A 24,503-nucleotide genomic window follows, 5' to 3' on the forward strand; every position below is an offset into this window, starting at 1 on the left:
CCTATGCTCCCAATTTAGCAGTGCCAGCCCGTTGCGAAAAACGCCCACCTACTTTGCTTCATGGAAAATGTAGTGTTTCCCTGAAATTGTAGTCTCACTCCTGCGTTCAAATCAAATCACATTTTATTTGTCACATACACGTGGTTAGCAGATGTTAATGGAGTGTAGCGAAATGCTTGTGCTTGTAGTTCCGACAGTGCAGTAATATCTAACAATTCCCCTACAACTACCTAATACACACAAATCTAAAGGGGTGAATGAGAATATGTACATGTAAGTATATGGATGAGCAATGGCTGAGCGGCATAGGCAAGGTGCAATAGATGGTATAAAATACAGTATATACATGTGATATGAGTAATGTAAGATATGTAAACATTATTAAAGTTACATTATTTAGAGTGCATTGTATAAAGTGACTAGTTATCAAATTATTAAAGTGGCCAGTGACTGGGTCTCAATGTGGGCAGCAGCCTCTCTGAGTTAGCGATTGCTGTTTAGCAGTCTGGTGGCCTTGAGATAGAAGCTGTTTTTCAGTCTCTCAGTCCCAGCTTTGATGCACCTGTACTGACTTCGCCTTCTGGGTGGTAGCGGGGTGAACAGGTTTTGGTTTGTTGAACACTTTTTTGGTTACTACATGATTCCCTATGTGTTATCTCATAGTTTTGATATCTTCACTATTATTCTACAATGCAGAAAATTGTAAAAAATAAAGTAAAACCCTTGAATGAACAGGTGTGTCCAAACTTTTGACTGGTACTGTAAATCAAAACATTTAATACATGACTGAGTGTCACGTTCTGGCCGATCTTGACTACTCTTTCTCAGATGACGAGGAGAACCATTACACTGAGAGCTTTTTCATTTGATATCTCATTAACTCTAAGTTTTAGTTATCTAATTTAATTTAGCAAAAATCCGTTATTGCCGATTACATTTCTCTCATTGCAATGAATAGAATAAGGTCAATTTCATTAGAGTGAAAATTGCTTGCAGGACTCTTTCGTCTTGAAAACATAATTCATTGTTGTAGGGGAAATTAAATAAAACTAGTGATTCCAGGCTTTACAACTAGATGCACATTTTTAGGTCTATCTAGTTTTTTTTGTTTAGTTTTTACTTGTATTTATTTTAAGCTTGTTACAAGACTAAGTCATCATCTTAAGAGACCTGTCAACATTGCTCTGATTGTTTAACAGTTGTAAATAGATACAGAATAAATTACTCTACTGTATTTGTTTAGTCAAAGCTCTAAATTCAGTGCCATAAAACTTAAATTAGTAGCTGGGGTGTTTATTTGCTTCAATCACTGAACACAACCGGTGCTTATTATAGACATTTTTCTATTTGAGCCAGGTGTCTATTTCCTTAATGCACACAGCTTCTGCTCAATAAAATTTGAAAAGACTACCACACTGTTTATTGTGACCAGTTTAAACATGATTAGGTCCATTCTCTCACTTGTTGCGCCTTGTATCACCACCTAGTTGAGCTGACCCTGTCAAACCACACAGCTGTCTCATCCATGGCAATGATGTTGCTCTCCGCAATCTTCTTTTGCGTAATCTGTACGGTACTCACTGAAGTTCACTCGCAAACAATTTATTTAGACCTGATGTTTATTTGAAACAGCTGTTTATTTGTGGAAATATGTGCCAATGGTTGGCTATTAAAAGGGATGGACGACTACGTTTAATTTATGTTTTATGGTATGCATAGTTTGTAAGCATCTCACTTATGGCTCTTGGGTGTCCCCTTGTGGTCTTGGGTGTGCACACAAGTCTGTATGATCAGAATGAAAACATAAATTCCAGATACTAACCCTTTCCATTAATTGACTCAGGATGCATTATTTACCTTAATCATTGAATCAGAGCTCAAAACCTCAAGACACTGAATGTCAGCTATTAAGATCAGATCAATTAGACTGTATACTCTATGTGGTAGTATGCCTACTGGTCATTTCCTCACAGCCAACTGATATGGCAGGGACTGTATCTGAATGTTAGTGAACCATATTTGACTGAAAAATATTCCAGTTGATGAGCTCTCCTGAGCAGAGTAGCTGTGTTAGCTTGTTAGCTTGTTGTTGGACTTCAGGAAACAGCAGAGGGAACACCCCCCGATCCACATCGATGGAACAGTAGTGGAGAGGGTAGCAAGTTTTAAGTTCCTCGGCATACACATCACAGACAAACTGAATTGGTCCACTCACACAGACAGCATCGTGAAGAAGGCGCAGCAGCGCCTCTTCAACCTCAGGAGGCTGAAGAAATTCGGCTTGTCACCAAAAGCACTCACAAACTTCTACAGATGCACAATCGAGAGCATCCTGGCGGGCTGTATCACCGCCTGGTACGGCAACTGCTCCGCCCACAACCGTAAGGCTCTCCAGAGGGTAGTGAGGTCTGCACAACGCATCACCGGGGGCAAACTACCTGCCCTCCAGGACACCTACACCACCCGATGTTACAGGAAGGCCATAAAGATCATCAAGGACATCAACCACCCGAGCCACTGCCTGTTCACCTCGCTATCATCCAGAAGGCGAGGTCAGTACAGGTGCATCAAAGCTGGGACCGAGAGACTGAAAAACAGCTTCTATCTCAAGGCCATCAGACTGTTAAACAGCCACCACTAACATTGAGTGGCTGCTGCCAACACACTGACACTGACACTGACTCAACTCCAGCCACTTTAATAATGGGAATTGATGGGAAATGATGTAAATATATCACTAGCCACTTTAAACAATGCTACCTTATATAATGTTACTTACCCTACATTATTCATCTCATATGCATACGTATATACTGTACTCTATATCATCGACTGCATCCTATGTAATACATGTATCACTAGCCACTTTAACTATGCCACTTTGTTTACATACTCATCTCATATGTATATACTGTACTCGATACCATCTACCCTATCTTGCCTATGCTGCTCTGTACCATCACTCATTCATATATCCTTATGTACATATTCTTTATCCCCTTACACTGTGTATAAGACAGTAGTTTTGGAATTGTTAGTTAGATTACTTGTTGGTTATTACTGCATTGTCGGAACTAGAAGCACAAGCATTTCGCTACACTCGCATTAACATCTGCTAACCATGTGTATGTGACAAATAAAATTTGATTTGATTTGTCAGCACAGAAGACATGCCACTTCAGCTTAAGCACAGCAGCCTACACTCATTTCAAAGTTAATTACATTTCGGTATTGACAATTGCTGGAGGAGTAATGAAATTAACTTATTCATAATAGACAGTATAAAAGAAACACAATTGTATCAAATGTGTCCACATCTTGGGCAGAATGATCTTTCACTGTCTGATGATGGCTCATTACAACAGGGCTATTTTTTGCTTTGTCGAAATGTACTTTAATTGTTTCCCCGCCAAGCCAATCTTAAAACAAAAAGTGTTGTTCAAAATGATACTCTCTTTGTAAAATGCCATCTGAATGGAACAAAACCCATTACAGTGCATGCCAAAGAATACATTGAGTCTATATATCAAAATGATATATTTTCTTTTTATTTAACCTTTATTTAACTCTGCAAGTAAGTTAAGAACAAATTCTTACTTACAATGGCGGCCTACCCCGGCCAAACCCGGACGACACTGGGCCAATTGTGCGCTGCCAATTGGACACCCAATCACAGCCTAATGTGACACAGCCTGGATAGACTAATCTTGTTTTCAAATCCATGAATTTATATAGCTTCTCAACACCAATACACTGTTCCGATATTCTGTTCCAATATTGAAGTACAAAATAAGTGTTTGTTGATTGATGGAGGGGTTTTGACAAGTTAGTGATCTGTTGAAACCTAGTGATTCATTGTCACCATTGGCAACTATACAGTGTCAGTTGAGGCCAGCGTGCATTTTCACATGAACATAAACGCATCATCATCATACTTCAGTGAGCAATCTGCCTGGGAGAAGTAAACAGCACTGCTTAAAATAGAGGCTATGGGACAGAATGTGTGTGATTTGTGTGTCTGTTTGATGAACATCAACTGTTAAATTATTTTCTTCCACAGTATGAAGAAATATGTTTATTATAGGTTTATTTAGTACATAGTGCCCTCGAAAGGGACATACAGTGGGGCAAAAAAGTATTTAGTCAGTCACCAATTGTGCAAGTTCTCCCACTTAAAACGATGAGAGAGGCCTGTAATTTCCATCATAGGTACACTTCAACTATGACAGACAAAATGAGAAAAAAAAATCCAGAAAATAACATTGTAAGATTTTTAAAGAATTTATTTGCAAATTATGGTGGAAAATAAGTATTTGGTCAATAACAAAAGTTTATCTCAATACTTTGTTATATACCCTTTGTTGGCAATGACAGAGGTTAAACGTTTTCTGTAAGTCTTCACAAGGTTTTCACACACTGTTGCTGGTATTTTGGCCCATTCCTCCATGCAGATCTACTCTAGAGCAGTGATGTTTTGGGGCTGTTGGTGGGCAACACGGACTTTCAACTCCCTCCAAAGATTTTCTATGGGGTTGACATCTGGAGACTGGCTAGGCCACTCCAGGACCTTGAAATGCTTCTTACGAAGCCACTCCTTCGTTGCCCGGGCGGTGTGTTTGGGATCATTGTCATGCTGAAAGACCCAGCCACGTTTCATCTTCAATGCCCTTGTTGATGGAAGGAGGTTTTCACTCAAAATCTCACGATACATGGCCCCATTCATTCTTTCCTTTACATGGATCAGTCGTCCTGGTCCCTTTGCAGAAAAACAGCCCCAAAGCATGATGTTTCCACCCCCATACTTTACAGTAGGTATGGTGTTCTTTGGATGCATCTCAGCATTCTTTGTCATCCAAACACGACCAGTTGAGTTTTTACCAAAAAGTTATATTTTGGTTTCATCTGACCATATGACATTCTCCCAATCTTCTTCTGGATCATCCAAATTCTCTCTAGCAAACTTCAGACGGGCATGTACATGTACTGGCTTAAACAGGGGGACACGTCTGGCACTGCAGGATTTGAGTCCCTGGTGGCGTAGTGTGTTACTGATGGTAGGCTTTGTTACTTTGGTCCCAGCTCTCTGCAGGTCATTCACTATGTCCCACCATGTGGTTCTGTGATTTTTGCTCACTGTTCTTGTGATCATTTTGACCCCACGGGGTGAGATTTGCATGGAGCCCCAGATCGAGGGAGATTATCAGTGGTCTTGTATGTCTTCCATTTCCTAATAATTGCTCCCACAGTTGATTTCTTAAAACCAAGCTGCTTACCTATTGCAGATTCAGTCTTCCCAGCCTGGTGCAGGTCTACAATTTTGTTTCTGGTGTCCTTTGACAGCTCTTTTGTCTTGGCCATAGTGGAGTTTGGAGTGTGACTGTTTGAGGTTGTGGACAGGTGTCTTTTATACTGATAACAAGTTCAAACAGGGGCCATTAATACAGGTAACGAGTGGAGGAGAGAGGAGCCTCTTGAAGAAGTTACAGGTCTGTGAGAGCCAGAAATCTTGCTTGTTTGTAGGTGACCAAATACTTATTTTCCACCATAATTTGCAAATAAATTCATAACAAATCCTACAATGTGATTTTCTGGATTTTTTTCTTCTCATTTTGTCTGTCATAGTTGAAGTGTACCTATGATGAAAATTACAAGCCTCTCTCATCTTTTTAAGTGGGAGAACTTGCATAATTGGTGGCTGACTAAATACTTTTTTGCTCCACTGTATTTGGTGCAATAGGACCTATTTAGAAGTTCCAAAATCATGATGATGAAAAATCCAAAAGGATAATGTTATTTTTTATTTTTATTGCAACATTGTTTACAGTACAATTACTGCCAGCAATGTATTCAAATATATTGATATACAAGAAAATAAAGACATAAAAGGAAGGGCAAATAGGTTTAAAAGCACTTTAAAAATGATTACATTTATCTTTTTAATTATCAAACTAAAACTGTACCTGCTATTTACATTATGAAAACTAGATATGCATATTGAATGAAAAGGGTTTACATTTATATACATTATTTATAAATGCTGGCCGAAGTCAATATTTCATTAAAGTTGTTATAAACTTATATACCAATTTCATTAAATCACACAAGGAAATGAGAGTTTGATACTGTATGGAGCAAGTTACCAGACTAGTCAAGGTATCAGATCAGCCACTTTTACAATGACTTTCGCCTCCTGGTGCTAATAAATTATATTTTTAAGGGCTGATACTGTATGTCACAGATTTTTTTAATTTTTATTTAACTAGTGAAGTCAGTTAAGAACAAATTCTTATTTTCAATGACAGCCTAGGAACAGTGGGTTAACTGCCTTGTTCAGGGGCAGAATGACAGATTTTTACCTTGTCAGCTCAGGGATTTGATCTTACAACCTTTCAGTTACTAGTCCAACGTTATAACCACTAGACTACCTGCCGCCCCAGAATAATATACCAGTAACAGTTGTATATGGCATCAGAATAACACAAACATGTTGTTAAAATATCTGACTTTAAACATTGATCTTTATCTAAATGGAAACAGAATCATCTGTTAAGCTATGACATAAATGAGTAATAGACAGAGAGAGCAGAGCTGAGCTGGCTGATACTGACCAGTCTCTCTATATACTGGAACATGCAGAATGGTCATCATTCTCTGGGGAAGAGTTGATCAATGATTGATTGAGAGAGGACTTTTTTTGCCCTCACAACTAGGTTTGACAGAACAATGATACAATACTCGTGTACAATATTACAGCACTCACTGTATGTAATGTTGAATCTGCAACTTCATCACAAGCAAAACAACAGAGAGACACAAGGGACATTTCACCTGATCTATCAAACCTGCTCAACACAAGGAGTTGGCAGACAGGGATGTTTAAAAAAACTGACCAGTAATAATATGCCACTCATACCTGACAACACTCTAGTCGGAAATTATGAAAGGTTCAGTCAGGCTTTTAAATCTTACATGCTCATTAAATACTGCATAATGATAAGAGATCAACACTTCAGTTACACGTATGGTTAATGAATCCCTTGATTGTTTCACAATACAATATAGTGTATAAGTACCACAATTCAAATACAATACATCCATGCTTCATTTCAACAACATGGACACACTTACAATCCTCACAGTACATCCACTGTACACAGTTGTGTTCTTTCCATATTGAAGCAGATGAACAGACATACACCATGTTCACACACCATGTTCACACTTAAATCATTGCAGGACTGCTGAGCACTATGCAGACACCGAACAGGAGAGAAAGAGCTTCAAGTAGTTGGAGGAATCATCCTTGTACCATGTTAGACCGTAAATACATATATTTTTGTAATGTAACATACACAGGATTATATGACTTACTTAGGATTTAGACACATGTTCATAGATGGTTATTACAAAGGGTAGTCCATTAAAATCATATCTATAAAATGTATGAGTATCTTACAAATAAATTGTTTGCATGTCAATTGATTAATTGGCTATTGGAAAAAGTTGTGCTTATCAGCTGACAGTGCTATAACTAACCACCTACTTTGCAGGGATGTTAGAGAGACATTGACACCACATTGTGTTCTCATCATGGCACCATGTCACTAGACTAATCTTTAGTTAGGGACCAAGCTCAAAAACGGGCTTGTCCTGGAAATAACTATATTTACACACGCCATCCTTGATTCTCCACGTAATGAATTGACCCTGTGAGTTTTTAAAATAGTTTTTTTGTTTATCTCTGATTACTCTTAGTAAATGTTCAGAAACAGCATAACAACAAACCTGGGTAGAGAGCCTCCTCTTACACTTAGAACACTGGTCCTAGATCAGTGAGCCATCTCAATATCAAAACATGACAATGCAGAGATATACACCCCCACTGATCCCGGATGAGGTTAACAGTACCCTCCACCTCCAACACCTCGATAACAGACTCTCATACTGAGGAGGCAGCTCATAGCCAGGCTGAGGAGGCAGCTCATAGCCAGGCTTTCCTTCCATTTTAGACATCAGAGCTGCTCCTCGAACCATGAAAAAGCTATTCTGATATAGTTCAGTGCACATATTGAAGAGACACACCAATGTGAAATGCTAGCCTTAATACTGTTGCTGAGGATAGACTGAAAAGTCCATACCCAATCTTTCTTTATCAAAAAAATAATGGAAAAAAAAAATATATATATATATATATATATATCTCTGTATATACAGTACCAGTCAGAAGTTTGGACACACTTACTCATCCCAGGATTTTTCTTTATTTTTACTATTTTCTACATTGTAGAATAATAGTGAAGACATCAAAACTATGAAATAGCACATATGGAATCATGTAGTAAACAAAAACGTGTTAAAGAAATATATTGGAGGTATATTGGAGATTTGAAATTCTTCAAAGTCGCCACCCTTTGCCTTGATGACAGCTTTTCACACTCTTGGCATTCTCTCAATTAACAGGTGCGCCTTGTTAAAAGTTAATTTGTGGAATTTCTTTCCTTCTTAATGCGTTTGAGCCAATCAGTTGTGTTGTGACAAGGTAGGGGTGGTATACAGAAGATAGCCCTATTTGGTAAAAGACCAAGTCCATATTATGACAAGAACCGCTCAAAAAAGCAAAGAGAAACGACAGTCCATCATTACTTTAAGACATGAAGGTCAGTCAATGCCGAAAATGTCAAGAACTTTTAAAGTTTCTTCAAGTGCAGTCACAAAAACTAACAAGCGCTATGATGAAACTGTCTCTCATGAGGACCACCACAGGAAAGGAAGACCCAGAGTTACCTCTGCTGCAGCGGATAAGTTCATTAGAGTTAACTGCACCTCAGATTGCTGCCCAAATAAATGCTTCACAGAGTTCAAGTAACAGACACATCTCAACATCAACTGTTCAGAGGAGACTATGTGAATCAGACCTTCATGGTCGAATTGCTGCAACAAAAAAAACACTACTAAAGGACACCAATAAAAATAAAAAACTTGCTTGGGCCAAGAAACACAAGCAATGGACCAGTGGAAATCTGTCTGATGAGTCCAAATTTGAGATTTTTGGTTCCAACTGCCGTGTCTTTGTGAGACACTGAGTAGATGAACGCATATGTGGTTCCCACATGAAGCATGGTGACACTATCTGTGATTTATTTAGAATTCAAGGGACACTTAACCAGCATGGCTACCACAGCATTCTGCAGCTATACACCATCACATCTGGTTTGCACTTAATTTGACTATCATTTTCAACCAAAAATTATATCGTTATTTCTGAATTTCGTGTCGCACATGCTTGGTTGAAATATGATTTCACGTGTTTGTATGATGGGGTGCTGTCCTCAGATAATCGCATGGTTTGCTTTCGCCGTAAAGCCTTTTTTAAATCTGTCATGGTGGCTGGATTTACAAGAAGTTAAGCTTTAATCTGGTGTATTACACTTGTGATTTTATGAAAGTTAAATATTTCTAATAATTTATTTTGAATTTTGCACTCTGCAATCTTCCGCTAACGGAACGTCTAGCCGTAACAGGTTTTAAGACCAAATTCTTATTTTCAATGACGGCCTAGGAACAGTGGGATAACTGCCTTGTTCAGGGGAAAACGACAGATTTTTACCTTTTCAGCTCAGGGATTCGATCGTGCAACCTTTCGGTTACAAGTCCAACTCTCTAACCATTAGGCTACCTGCCACCCGATGACCCACCACACCTCCAGGCTGTAAGGACTATTTGACCAAGAAGAAGAGTGATGGAGTGCTGCATCAGATGATCTGGCCTCCACAATAACCTGACCTCAAACCGATAGAGATGGTTTGGGATGAGTTGGTGAAGAGTGAAGGAAAAGTAGCCAACAAGTGCTCAGCATATGTTGGAACTCCTGTTGGAAAAGCATTCCAGGTGAAGCTGGTTGAGAGAATGTGCAAAGCTGTCATCAAGGCAAAGGGTGGCTACTTTGAAGAATCTCAAATATATTTTGATTTGTTTAACACGTTTTCGTCTACTACATGATTCCATATGTGTTATTTCATCGTTTTGATGTCTTCACTATTATTCTACAATGTAGAAAATAGTAAAATTAAGTAAAACCCTTGAATGAGTAGGTGTGTCCAAACTTTTGACTGATACTGTATATATTTCATACTGTATTGTAATGATAGAGTCATAAGACTGCACACACTGTACAGTTGCATATCAGTTGCATGGTTCCATCCTCTGATATCTGTGAGGAATGAAGCCGAGCGTGTAGATTAAGGATGGCATCTGGCCACCGGGGTGACAACACCAGCACGGGTCACTGGACGTTGCCACAGTAACCACCGCTCTGCCTCTGTCCAATAGCTTTTAATGCCACATTCCCTCAGCTATTGTACCGAATATTGCCATGACCTAACTACATCAATAACTTAACACAGTAGACTTGGCCTACAAATATGAAAGAACTGCCCAGCCTCCAACGATCTGTTGTGTCTTCTTCTCCCCTACTGAAAGCTATGTGGTTATCTAGACTAGAGTGTGGCAGTTAGATTCTTGCTGTGATTGACAGATTACACGTTTATAGGGTAATAGATTATGGGTCTGGTCTGGAGGGCAGGGCTGGAATGGGAGGTGGTGGCAGATTCAGCAAGCCAGCATGACTTTCCATGTCTTTCTAATGCACTATCGTCTTCCCCAGGAAAGTATGTTGGCCTTTCCCTCTATACAGAGTTTGGCTGGGGCTACAATTCCATGGACCTTGAGTGAGAAGCAGTCCAACGGGGAGCAGAAACCTCCAGAAGATTGAATTCCCCATCTCTAGACACTATGGCCCACTCATTCTGGAGGAAGAGATAGTGCATCTTCTACTAAATATGATCCATGACAACACAGAGAAAATACAATACAGGTCTAGATTTACAATATAAAAACAGAAGACTTATAGAAGGAGCCTAATGACCGCTGCTGGCTTTGCTACTCCCCGACGTCCAATCAATGAGGATAAAGCTGAGGCTCATTACCATAAACAGGAAGCCTATTCCAGCGAAGCAGGCAGCCTGCGAGAGAGAGGGAGGCAGAGGAGAGGGAGAGTGAGAGAGAGGTAATGCGCACAGTTGATAACTCTGTCACTTAGTTTCAGCCTTCATGCACTCAAAGTGATTAAACCACCATTATTGTAGTCTGGGTCCTGTGTACCAATTTCTTTACGTGAATTATGATATTAGTGTGGCATGACATTAAAACTGCATTACTCACTCAGCACATATTTCAAATGAATACTGAATGGATGAGTGAATACATTTAATCTGCATCATCTATATTTAGCACTTCAAACATTGTTTCAGCACATAATCTTCAGGCACTCTCTCTGTAGATATTCTAATCCAGTTGAAAGCTCAGAGTCAAATTCCGGTAGCACTTTTTAATAACTCCACATAATAAAGCATTTATAATGGATTAGTAAATAGTTTATTTATCATTTATTAATATTTACTCTGTTCATTAATATAGGTCCTTATACACCATTTACTAATCATTAGTTACGTATTTTTACGAGTGGCCTCATCTGAAATGTGTGCTATTTATACTTTATAAATGTTTTGAGTGACCAGTGGAATTTCTCACAAAAAGATGGACATGACATTGGTAGACGTTTCAGCAGTACCCGATGCTCCTTAAGGTCTCAAAATAGCCCAGAACAAATCAATGGTCAAAGAATAAGCACACAACACAGGATGTTAAAGGAAACATGTTGAACATTTAATTCACAAAACCTGTTGTGAAACAACTGTTGCAAGGGCTTAGGGAAGTGTTCTAATGTGAACGTTTTGCTAATGTTGTCAACCTGGAGAACACAAACTAATCATTAAACATGGAGATGTAGTTACACACAACAGCTGTCCAGACCGGCCATTTTTTCTCGAGTGGATTTTTATTCCTTTATTCTTACTACTGAAATGTGATCTAGGTGGAGATTTTACATGTCTGATTTGCAGGTAGAAATGTTACATGTATAACATTTAAACACTTCCTGTGCTTCAGTCTTTTAACCGCAGACTATTTTCACACGTGGCTTTGTTTGGTGGCACCTTTACTGGGCCTCTGAAGGTAGTAACTCTTTAACCGTAATGGCAAAATCATTTATTCAGATATTTATTTATTTCCTTACCTCATAAGCAGTCTGCTCTTAATCTCTCATGGACAGATTCTGCTTGTAAACCGAAGAATCGTTCGAGACGGGATGGAATGCGTAGGATAAAGAGCAGCAGTAGTTTGGGTATTTGGGTTTACTTCACTGGATTATATGGACATCTGATTCACAAACACATTTTACAGTCTCTACCGGTCGCACCACTCAAAAGCTAGCAATAGAGCATTGCAAACGTGGACATTTCACACCTCTCCATGTGCTACATTCACCACTCAAATGTATTCAACAATGACCCTGGCGTTGAGCTGAGGGCAACTGTAAATTTAAATCACTATTCACCTCTGTAAAGGATGCCACGCTGCTTAGTACCACTTACTCCTGATTTTGGCGCATACCGAGCTCGAACCAGGAACCTCTGCTTTACAAACACACGTGACCCTCCTCTCTCAAGCGTCTCTACCGGTCACACCACTCAAAACACACCAATTGAGCAGCACAAACAAGGACACTTAAGGCTATGGAGTAAATGTCACACTTCTCCATGTGCCACACAAGGGTTGAGTCTTTGCAAACCGGAACTCCCAATTTCTACACACGTATGGACCCAGAATTTAAGCACGCAGGCGCAGCTGAACAAATGATGTAATATTTTATTTCTGGGTTAACCGAGATAGAGTACCACAGTATGAGTCGTTACACCCATAAAACCTAGCTGCCTTTTAGAAACATTTAAAAAATAATGGCTGTGATTCGTGTAGGATCACCCTGGCATGACGTTTTGATAACCATGTAATTATCTCTTGGACAAGGTGACTTTTTCAATATATTTGCCTGTATTTGCTCCCAAAAATGAAATGCTAATTAGCTGCTAATGTGGCTATCATAAAGAACTACAAATGCCATGATCATCTGGACAAGACTGCCATATCGAGTACGAATCTCTGGATTAAATATCTAATATTAGCTAAATGTAGTAATGAATAAATTGGGAATATTTCTTTAAATTCACAATTCTGTGAGATTTCTTGTGCAAGTTTTAAATTGACACAGTACCTGTTAGCAAAGGTGTCAGTGAGAGATAACTTGCCGGAGCTTGCAGGGATTTGTAGTATTGCATGATGTATACTTTGATGCTAGTTATCATTTTAAAATCTGAGAGTAAATAGAGCCAAATATATTGATAAAAGTCACCTTGTCCGAGATGAATGATCTTATGAATCATTGTTTAACACTATAAAAGTTGTTTATAAATCTGTGATTAGTTTTCTAACATTTACAAATGTGGGAGTAATGATTACTAAATGATGAATTAACTATTTACTAATCCATTATAAATGCATTATTACGTTGAGTAATTATAAAGTGTTACCCAAATTCCTTCTATTATATGCTCTTATGCTTAATTGTCCACATGCACATACTTAACAGACATAAAAGATACATGTCATGTGTGTAAAAAATTTATTATCTTTAACCCCCTAAGGTCGACGTCTGCGCCCGGTGGAAATCTAATTAACGTAATAAAAATATCCCCATAAAAATCTGTCCGTTTAAGCTACAGATATCGTTTTATTGCATTGGATGCGTCTCAATCCACCGCATCCACTTATGATGCACTTCCACATCTACGATAAAAGGCGACAGAGCTAGAGTTTGTCAGACCATGAGGCATCCCGAAAATCGTTCTTCTCACAAAATCTTCTGTAACTTCCGAACGGTTTGGCCTAAGAACTATTATGACCCCTCTATGGAAAGGCCTCACAGGCCTCACAAGACTCGTCTGAAGGTCCCCCGGTACCAGCTGAAAAAATGTATAGATGGAAGTAAATATGGAGACTGTTTACTGCTAAAAATAAGGGGTTAAATAACTCAGATGTAGTGGAGACACTTCAAAACAAACTTCCTTTACATTTTTTGGGGGGACTATCTGTTCCATGTAGTGAGTCTGTTATTCAATGCATTTGGATGGGCTAATAGCAGTAAGGCCCAAAACATCTTTTAATCAAATAATGTATCTTTTTTATTTTAATGGGATACTACAAGGGGTCTTACATTCTAAATGAAATAGCAAAAGGAATCTTTGTATGATCTTCTTAAAACAATTACATATGTTAGCTTAGAAGAATCCACCCCCTCCCCGGCTTAGACCATGGGTGGTCAGTGCCATTTAACATGAGGGAGGTCGATTGTTTTTCATGAGCATGGCCTTATTTCTATTATAGCATAATGGATGACTCTCATTCATATTCCATTCACCCAGTTCAATGTAACAGCAATAGGTTTAGGCTACTACATGATACTCAAATTTTCCCTATGCCCATCATGAGGTTGCTACAACCTAGCCTATGAGTGAACGTTTACAACGTAGGTGCACACAGGTTGAGAGACAAATTTGAGGTGACAGACAGGGACACATGGACAGACAGTGACATTCAATACCGCCTTGCACACTCTTGCCTGCATCTAGCTGATATAGGAGGTAATCATTAGTCCAACAGTTGCAAACAAGAGTTTCTATTGGACAAATTCAGATACTTTTATCCCTGTTTTGTTTAATTTGCTTCCGTTTAAGAAACGTTTTTCAACAGAATCTGCAGAATGAATACACCCCTGACCACGCATAAACAGAGTTCACTCTCATAACAGCCACGCTGTATTGCTTCTTTTCCCTTTGCTTGTGGACTTCAATGCACAACAAATCAGCTGTATGCATCCAGGTGAGAAAACCTTTCCAAGCCAAACCTCTAACAGCCTACTTCGTTGTCACCATATTAGCTAAAGTAACGTCATAGTCAGCATAGCTAATAGGACTAACGCCTTAGTAAACCCACTACAATCATGCAGTAACGTTAGCGTACAGTCAGTATGCAGTTACACCGGCAGACCTCGGTGGCAATATATTTGTAATACCAAAAGCTTACCTTGACTTGGAAAAGTTAACGTTACTGTGTTGTGTTGGAAAGTCATAGCCAGCTAGCTAACATACCATCCCTCTGTTTGAGCAGGGTATTATGAGCAGGGTGTTAAGGCTAAACTAGCTAGCTGCATTTGCTAGCTAAGTAGACCATGGCGGTCTGTTACAGAGTCTAGTTGATAGGAAATCGACTAGCCGGACTGTTCCCCGGACTCCGCGTGTAAGGATGTGTACAATGCATGAACAAGGCTATTGAACTTGACATTGGTGTCTGTCTTTATTCCTTTATCCAACATATCATACATGGTATCAGAAGTGGCTCGAAAAACACACATTTTTTTTTTTTTTAGCTAAGTACAGTATAGGCGCAGTTACGTTCCATATGCGAACACACGCCGTTTCCTACTCCTAGTCACAACACTGATCAACTCGTTAGCTGGCTAGCCAGAATCACTACCTAACTCGATGTCTGAAGGTAAAGAAATCTCCTGTTCCATCGCTATGGCAGCGAACATTCCGCCACCAAATTCCATGATTCTCACAGGGGACTGGAATACTATTTGGGACAACTTCAGGGATGAACTTGAGGACTATACCGCTGGCGACATGAGAAACCCAACGAGGTACAAGCGGCAACTCTGAGGAGTTTAATGGGCAGCGACTGCAGGCATATCTACCGGCACAATCTCACCCTCACAAAACGGCAACAGTGTGATGCAAAGGCTATATTGGATGCATTGGAGAATTCCTTCAATCACGCCAGAAACGTAATTTACAAGCGGTTCGTTTACAAGCTGCAAACAGGAAGAGGGTGAGTCAGTACACAACGTTGTAACCCGTTTGAGAGAAAAATCCGGCACTTGTAAAAACGGGGGATTGAAAGATGAATTGTTTCATGACAAAATAGAACTGGGAATTGCAAATGAGGTTACGCGTCGGCGTCTACTGAGAGAGAGAGAGGCTTAACATTAGTAACTGCCATTGAAATGTGCCGCACTGCTGAAGTCACTGACATGAGAATGAGAGCAATGGAAATCGAAACCCCACGCTCCGACATTGATACTGTTCACCTTGTTGCTAGGCAGACATTCAGACTAAACCAATCGAGGCAGAGTAATTCACCACGAACGGTGAACACAGAGCCCCGTAGCATGTAAATTCTGTGGGAATACACACACACACGTGGCAAAGAGCACTGCCCTGCCTACGGAAAACCATGCAGAGCTTGTGGAACTAATAATCACTTTGCAAAAGTGTGTCACAAAATAAAAAGAAGGGTGAGTGAGGGCAAGATTCACTGTGTTGATGATGTCACTCAATGTTCAGAGTTGAACAGTGAAAGTGACATTTACATGCATGACAAAATCAATTTGGCACCTGACACACATATTTTGCCCAGCGATACTAGACTAAAGCTGTACTCAGGAGAGCTAATGAGCTCTATAGGCACCTTTGGGACCGAATGTGTTATTCGGGGACGCAAACACAAGCAGGAGTTTGAGATTGTGAAAACCAGTCAACATCCTCTCCTCTCAGGCTCTACATGCGACCGCCTGGGACTGATGCAGTTCACTGTACCAAATGACCTGCACATTGTGGATCATGTCCAGCATGGACCCCTGTCCAAAGAACAACTACGCAGCAGATATGACGATGTATTCAACATGCCCGTTGAATTAGTGCCTGCGGAGGTACACTTTGAAGTGGATGAGAGCATCACTCCAGTCCAGTGTGCTCCTCGCAATGTGCCCATTGCAATGAAAGTGGCTGTGAAGGCACAGCTGGACAAGTATGAGGCCGATGGCCACATGACATCTGTGACTGAACCAACTGACTGGATCAGCAATATGGTCATAGTGAAAAAAATAGAGAAGCTGAGGGTCTGCATCAACCCAAAGCATCTGGACCAAGCACTGAAACGATCCCACTACATCATGCCGACACTAGAGGATGTCCTCTACAAACTTCCCAAGGCCAGGATTTCACCTTGGTGGATGCCCGAGATGCATTCCTTCAATGCAAGCTGGACGAAGAAAGCAGCTTCATGACTACCTTCTGGGCCCCATGGGGTCGGAAACGCTGGCTCAAGCTCCCGTTTGGTGTCTCAGTGGCGCCTGAGGTATATCAAAGCAAGCAGCACGAGTTACTGGCTGGGCTCAGGGCATTGAACCCATCGCCGATGATGTCCTGATTGTAGGCTGTGGTGACACAGACGAAGAAGCAGAACGCAACCACGATGTGAAGCTCCTGGCACTGATGGACAACGACACACCATGGCACTGGCTACCCAAGCACGAGGCCGCAGTGCAGGAGATGATATCTCTGGCTTCATCCATGCCAGTGTTGCGCTACTACGACGTCACGAAGCCTGTCACAATCCAGAGCGACTCCAGCCAATGGGGACTTGGATGCTGCCTTATGCAGGAAGGCCAGCCCATTGCTTTTGCCTCGAGAGCGCCCACGCCCACCGAACAAAACTATGCACAAATTGAGAAAGAGTGCCTCAGCATCGTCTTCACCTGCCAGCGATTCCATCACTACTTATATGGTCGCGAGCTGGTCACCACTGAAACTGACCACAAACCACTCATTTCCATATTCAGTAAACCACTCCTCAACGTGCCCAAAAGGCTTCAAAGCATGCTCCTGACTCTGCAAAACTACAGCCTGAAGGTCATTTACAAGCCAGGACCAGAGATGTACATCAGCGACACACTGAGCAGGGCAACAGCACAATGTACAGGCAGAGGCACTGCCTATCAGCGGCAGGCCATCTGTTCGCTACAGCAGGAACAACAAGACGTTCAACAGATCAATCAGGCAGACTACTTAAACGTCACAGATCACCGCCTAGACCAGATCAGGCAACACACTGACGCCTACGGTGACTGAAGTCCATGGCTCTCGCAGGTTGGCATTACCTGAAAAAGGAGACACCTTTCACAGTGAGAGAATTCTGGACCTTTCGAGATGAGATCAGCGTGCAAAATGGCATCTTGTTCAGAGGTCAGAAGGTCATTATACACTCCAGTCACGTCGCATACACTCCAGTCACGTTGGAGGTGACACATGCTACCGCCAGGCTCGTGAAACATTATACTGGCCAAACATGCAAGCAGAAATTAAAGACTTTGTCAGCAACTGTACCACATGCAACGAGTACGCTCATGAAAAGCAAAAGGAAACCATGATGTCACACGAACTGCCCACAAGGGCCTGGCAAATCGTCAGCATGGACTTATTCAGCCCCAGACAAAAGGACACTCTTCTCATCGTTGATCACTACTCTGACTTTTGGGAAATTGAACTGCTCTCTGACTTGTCTGCAGAGACGGTCATAAAGTGCTGCAAGGCGCAGTTTGCAAGGCAAGGTCAGCCTGACAAGGTAATCACGGACAATGGCCCACAATTCACTGCACAGTTCAAGCGTTTCGCCTCAGAATGGGAGTTTGACCACGTGACCTCCTCTCCAAGACACCCAAAAGCACATGGCAAGCCAGAATCAGCTGTCAAGATTGCAAAAAACCTGTTAAGCAGGGCCTTGCACGACAGCAACGACCCATGGAAAGCGATCTTACAGTGGAGGAACATACCTAATGAAAACATGGACAGCAGCCCAGCACAACGCCTTCTGTCCAGACGTCTGAAGACTACCATCCCCGTAGCTAACAAGCTATTTGAGACCTGCGTCATGGTTGGCGTCACAGGAAGCAGCTCGCTAAGTGCTTCTACGACCGGACTGCTCCAGACCTACCAGAGCTGGAGGTGGGTGAAACGATAAGGATGAAACCGCTGCCGGGAGACCACACAGGACTTTGGAGGCTGGGCACGTGCCTACAGAGAGTTGCACCACGTTCTTACCTGGTGGGTGTTGGTGGCTCCCTCTATCGTCCAAATCGGGTAGATCTGCGCGTAGCAGAGAAAACAAATCAGAACACGCCAGACACTCACCTAGATGAGCTGGATAACAGTCCAGGCCTAAGGGTAAGGGGCACAGAATTGAGACATGAGCCAACTGAAGGTGAGGCTTCTACCCCACCAAGCTCTCCAGCTCGTGGCCCTAATCCTACCCCTGTCAGAGCCAATACTTACTCACGGGTGGATCGGCTGTGCAAGCCACCGGACAGGCTTACTCTGCAAGCAAGAGACTGTGTTAACTTGTCCTCTGTTTATAAAAAAAAGAAAAAAAGAAAGGAAGATGACAACTGAAGTAAAACGAAAATGTAATGCTTTTTCAATTGTTATAACTTGACTGTTAAGAACTTAATGTTATGCCGTTATGCTTGCACTTTCTATTGAAAAGGATGATGTTACTGTCACGGCCGTTGAAAGAAGTGGACCAAAGTGCAACGTGGTGAGCGTACATTTTCCTTTTATTTGAAAATGTCGCCAACAAAACAACAAACGAAAGAAACAACCGTGAAGCTTTCAGGGCTAAGTGCCACAAACAAAGTTAACTACCCACACTGAAGGAGGGAAAAAGGGCTACCTAAGAATGATTCCCAATCAGAGACAACGATAGACAGCTGTCCCTGATTGAGAACCATACCCGGCCAAAACATAGAAATAAAGAAACATAGAAAACAAAACATAGAATGCCCACCCCACATCACACCCTGACCTAACCAAATAGAGAAATAAAATGGCTTTCTAAGGTCAGGGCGTGACAGTTAAGGAGTCTAGTTGATAGGTAATCGACTAGCCTGACTGTTCCCCAGACTCCGCCTGTAGGGATTTGTACAATGCATGAACAAGGCTATTGAACTTGACATTGGTGTCTGTCTTTATTCAACATATCATACTGAAACACGGTCTACGCACTCCACACTGCCCTTTCCCACCTGGACAAAAGGAACACCTACAGTATGTGAGAATGCGGTTCATTGACTACAGCTCAGCATTCAACACCATTGTGCCCTCAAAGCTCATCACTAAGCTAATGACCCTGGAACTAAACACCTCCCTCTGCAACTGGATCCTGGACTTCCTGACGGGGCACCCCCAGGTGGTAAGGGTAGGCAACAACACGTCTTCCACACTGATCCTCAACACTGGGGCCAGTCAGGGGTGTGTACTTAGTCCTCTCCTGTACTCCCTGTTCACCCACGACTGCGTGCCAAACACAACTCCAACACCATCAAATTTGCTGACGACACAACAGTAGTAGGCCTGATCACCGACAACGATGAGACAGCCTTTAGGGAAGAGGTCAGAGAACTGCAGTGTGGTGCCGGGACAACAACGTCTCCCACAATGTGAGCAAGACAAAGGAGCTGATCATGGACTACAGGAAAAGGCGGGCCGAACAGGCCCCCATTAACATCAATGGGGCTGTAGTGGAGCGGGTCGAGAGTTTCAAGTTCCTTGGTGTCCACATCACCAACAAACTATCATGGTCCAAACACATCAAGACAGTCGTGAAGAGGGCACGACAATCCCTTTTCCCCTCAGGAGAATGAAAAGATTTGGCATGGGTCCCCAAATCCTCAAAAAGTTCTACAGCTGCACCGTCGATAGCATTCTGACCGGTTGCATCACTGCCTTGTATGGCAACAGCTCAGCATCTGACCGTAAGGCGCTACAGAGGGTAGTGCGTACAGCCTACTACATCACTGGGGCCAAGCTTCCTGCAATCCAGGACCTATATAATAGGCAGTGTCAGAGGAAAGCCCATGAAATTGTCAGAGACTCCAGTCACCCAAGACCCCCTCCCCTCCATTTGTTTTGTACACTGCTGCTACTCAGTGTTTATTACACAGTCACTTCACCCCTACCTACATGTACAAATTACCACAACTAACCTGTACCCCCGCACACTGACTCGGTACCGGTACCCTATGTATATAGCCTCATTATTGTTATGTTATTGTGTTACCTTTTATTACTTTTTATTTTTTACATTAGTTCATTTGGTAAATATTTTCTTAACTCTTCTTGAATTGCACTGTTGATTAAGGGCTTGTAAGTAAGCATTTCATGGTAATGTCTACACTTGTTGTATTCAGCACGTGACAAATAATGTTTTGATTTGAAGTAAGTGAAACTGAAAGTGAAAAAAATGATAAACTCTCTCTCTCTATTTCTCTCTTGTTTCTCCTTCATTTTGGAAGAAATTAATTTGTTCAAAACTGTTCAACTATTGTCTTTCTCTCTTTGAGCCAACTATTCACCACATTTTACACAGCAGTGCTAGCTAGCTGTAGCTTATGATCTCAGTTACTCGATTAATTCTCTGATGCTTTGATTGGGTGGAGAACATGTCATTCACGCTGCAAGAGCTCTGATAGGCTGGAGGATGTCCTTCGGATGTTGTCATAATTACTCTGTAAGTCTTTGGAAGGACCTGAGAACCATGAGCCTCCTAGGTTTTGTATTGAAGTCAATGTATGCTGAGGAGGACGGAAGCTAGCTTTCCTCTGGCTACACCATGATGCTACCCTACGGAGTGCTGTTGAGGCTACTGTAAACCTTCTTTGTAAAATATTGTGTTTTAATCAGTTATTTGGTGACTTGATTATATTTAGTTTAGTTTTATATAAATAGGATAACTTTTTTAATGTTTTACCATTTTTATTTTTATTAAATTCACTGAAGAGGATGGTCCTCCTCTTCCTCCTCCGAGTAACCTCCACTGTGATAAGGCTAAGACTCTTATGGGTTAAAAACCAATAGTTAACAGTAATCTGCAGAGTTCTAGTAAGACATGACAGGAGTCTCTATGGCTGTAGGATGTAGGGGGGCGCTAGGAGACATCACTCACCAGGATTTTGGGGGTAGAGCGCATGGGCTCCTCCTCTTCGGGTACAATGCGGATGTAGAAGACAGCAGGGAAGATGAAGATGAGGCAGGGGGCAGATGTGGCACCTGAGGGAGGAGAGGATAAAAACACTCTGTAGCCATAGTGTCAAACAACAAGATCTACAGAACCGTAGAATAACAAGAGCCCAAATTAACAGCGAGGAAGTAGCCTAGCGATGTCAGGAAAGTCATCAAAAAGTATCCTTTGTCTCCCTGACTGTCAGAATGACACCAGCAGAAACAAGAGATTCCATTCTAAAGGCTTTATTGGGATAGAAAGTGTTGAAGTTAGCGTTAAACACAACAGATTACTATTCACCCAACAATACTCATGAAACTACTCAAAGTTGGGACAATAAGGTGCTAAAACTACAGCATACATGTAAAATCCATTATAATCCTTGATGAAAGGATCGAACATTTCAGTTTCTTCGATCATAAGACTTTATCATTCCTGAGGTGATTTAAGAGCTTTCCCCTAAAATGTCTCCAAATCTGTCACTGTAAGTACATTATTACGGCTGAGGGGTTAATGCATAGGGGATCAAATGGTCTAGGGTGAAATGTAAGAGGCTATGATCATCACTCTGTGAGGACCCCCCAGTTTATTGTAAGGTAGCCGAGGGCAACTAGACCTCCATCTGTCTGGACAATGATATTTCCTCTTAGCAAAGTCACAATGACAGTGCAGAAAGTTAGACTGCTTTATTACATAAAGGTTCAATCCTAAGCTTTTACTTACAGGCAGGTGTGCCCTTTTGTGTTCAATGAGGTACAATTCCAGGTAGCCTTGTGTCTGGAGGCATACGTTCTAGAGATGTGCATTTTTTTGAATTCCTACCGATGATGCCGAAGATGCCCAGGATGTTAGGCGCGAAGATGACCAGCATGTTGATGAGGGTGAGCAGGGTGACAGCGATGGCAATGTGGCGGGGCCAGTAGAATGTCTTGTTGGGGAAAAACAACTGCTGGATGGCTCTCCTTACCTGAGAAGACCACAGGGAGAAAAGCACAGTTACTAAACTATTCTTATTCACAGACACACACTTTCATCAAAGAGCAGAAACTCACTGCTTTAATATAGTAATATGCTGTTTTAACAGATGCGTTTGTCCAAAGTGACAGTGACATACATGCTAAGTATACATAGTATACATCTTTACTTCTAGACATACACAGTTTCATTGAGCCAGACACATTGTTTGTGATAAGAGGTAATACTCACAGGGAAGAGCACTATGGGGACGGTGAGTGTGACAGCGGTGAGCACGGCCAGACGGACACAGAGGATCAGGGTGTCGTACGGGTCCAGACGGCTGTAGGTGTGCAGCAGCTCTGACTCCACCTCACCTGTAGGGGGCAGACACACAGGAGGAGGGCTTAGCGAAGCATCAATAACCACCAACTCCAGAAAGAGCAGAAAATGTATTACAAACGATATGCAACGTATCATCATCACATCAATGTTTTTCCATCAGTAGGCAAAAGAAAGCCTGGCTTATATGTTACATGCTGCTCCTCTTTGTGCTTGGAGCCTTATATTGAAATATACTACAGTAATATACTGCTATGATTGTGCTTATAACAATGTCATAGAGTAGAATCACTGGCATATTACAAATTGGTCTGATATGAGCTACGGCCACCAGGAGGAGCAGTTACTTCATAATGATTCTCTACCACTTTAAAAACAGCCTCTGAAGCCTAAAAGAGCTTTGTCCATGCAAATGAATGGCAAACGTGAGAAGTGGCGTTGTGTTAGCGAACTGAACTAGCCTGAAGCTCATGTAAAATGGGCCTGGGGGGAGCATTATAATGACATGGAGGTGAGTGGGCCTCACCATAGAAGGTCAGGTATCCAAACAGAGCAGCCAGGAAGTACATGGTGTACATGACTACAATGGAGATGTTGGACACATGCTGCATCCTTTGCTTGGTTGGGCTGAAATCAGAGAATATTGGATGATGTGATGTCACACACGCTTACACACACACCACACACACACACCAATATGCCCACAAAAAAAGGCCAGTTTGAGCTTTAGGGCATTTTTGATTTGTTTGAGGGTTACATAAGATCCAAGAATCTTACAAAGGAATATTATATTGTGGCTGAACACATGTCAGATTGATCTAAAGTAGGATGATTATTCAGATTATCACCAGGCTAGCCATGCGTATTTACACATTACTGAGAATGCAAAGCAGTGTGCTATATGACACTGGCATATGAGTAGCCAAGCACAAAGTTGACAATGATTTTCCAATCTGCAGGATGACTGAACTGAATTAAAGGGTCCGATAGTAAACAGCAACAATGTTGCATCCTGGGAAAGTGGGGCACCTACTTTTTGAGCTCGGTGTAGATGGGCAGGACCTCAGGGTGGCACACAAAGGCAAACGCCAGGATGGGGATGGTGTAGGCAGTCTGGAAAACAATTGACTGTGAAGTCACCATGGATACGGTGGCGCCAGCCCCAACCCTCTTACCACCAACCTAGTGTTTTACTGGCCATTAGGGCCTTGAAGCACACATCACACAGAGCAAATGATTTCCTGTGATTAACTTGGACCTGGCTACTGACCAACGTTTAGCCTGCTTAGGGATGCCTGGGCCATAAGTATATCAGCAGGAGGGACTGGTCTATCTACCCGGGGCGACTTGGGAAATCTAGT

General features: G+C 41.7%; 1 protein-coding gene across 4 annotated transcripts in view; it reads right to left on the reverse strand.

Annotated features, from left to right (window-relative positions):
- Nucleotides 1-10,078: 10,078 nt before the first annotated feature.
- The window catches only part of LOC112217189 (sodium-coupled neutral amino acid transporter 3), a 67,777-nt gene continuing 53,352 nt past the window's right edge, over nucleotides 10,079-24,503 (reverse strand). For all 4 annotated transcript variants that reach the window (XM_024377475.2, XM_042297224.1, XM_042297233.1 and 1 more), the window contains 6 exons: nucleotides 24,176-24,255; nucleotides 23,669-23,769; nucleotides 23,053-23,177; nucleotides 22,669-22,813; nucleotides 21,790-21,893; nucleotides 10,079-11,021 (listed from right to left, as the gene is read on the reverse strand). In XM_024377475.2, the coding sequence (XP_024233243.1) occupies nucleotides 10,917-11,021; nucleotides 21,790-21,893; nucleotides 22,669-22,813; nucleotides 23,053-23,177; nucleotides 23,669-23,769; nucleotides 24,176-24,255 (660 nt within the window). In that variant the 3' untranslated portion in view covers nucleotides 10,079-10,916. The remainder of the gene's footprint in view (nucleotides 11,022-21,789; nucleotides 21,894-22,668; nucleotides 22,814-23,052; nucleotides 23,178-23,668; nucleotides 23,770-24,175; nucleotides 24,256-24,503) is intronic.

The sequence above is a fragment of the Oncorhynchus tshawytscha genome, linkage group LG02 (assembly GCF_018296145.1).
Source record: "Oncorhynchus tshawytscha isolate Ot180627B linkage group LG02, Otsh_v2.0, whole genome shotgun sequence".
NCBI lineage: Eukaryota > Metazoa > Chordata > Actinopteri > Salmoniformes > Salmonidae > Oncorhynchus > Oncorhynchus tshawytscha.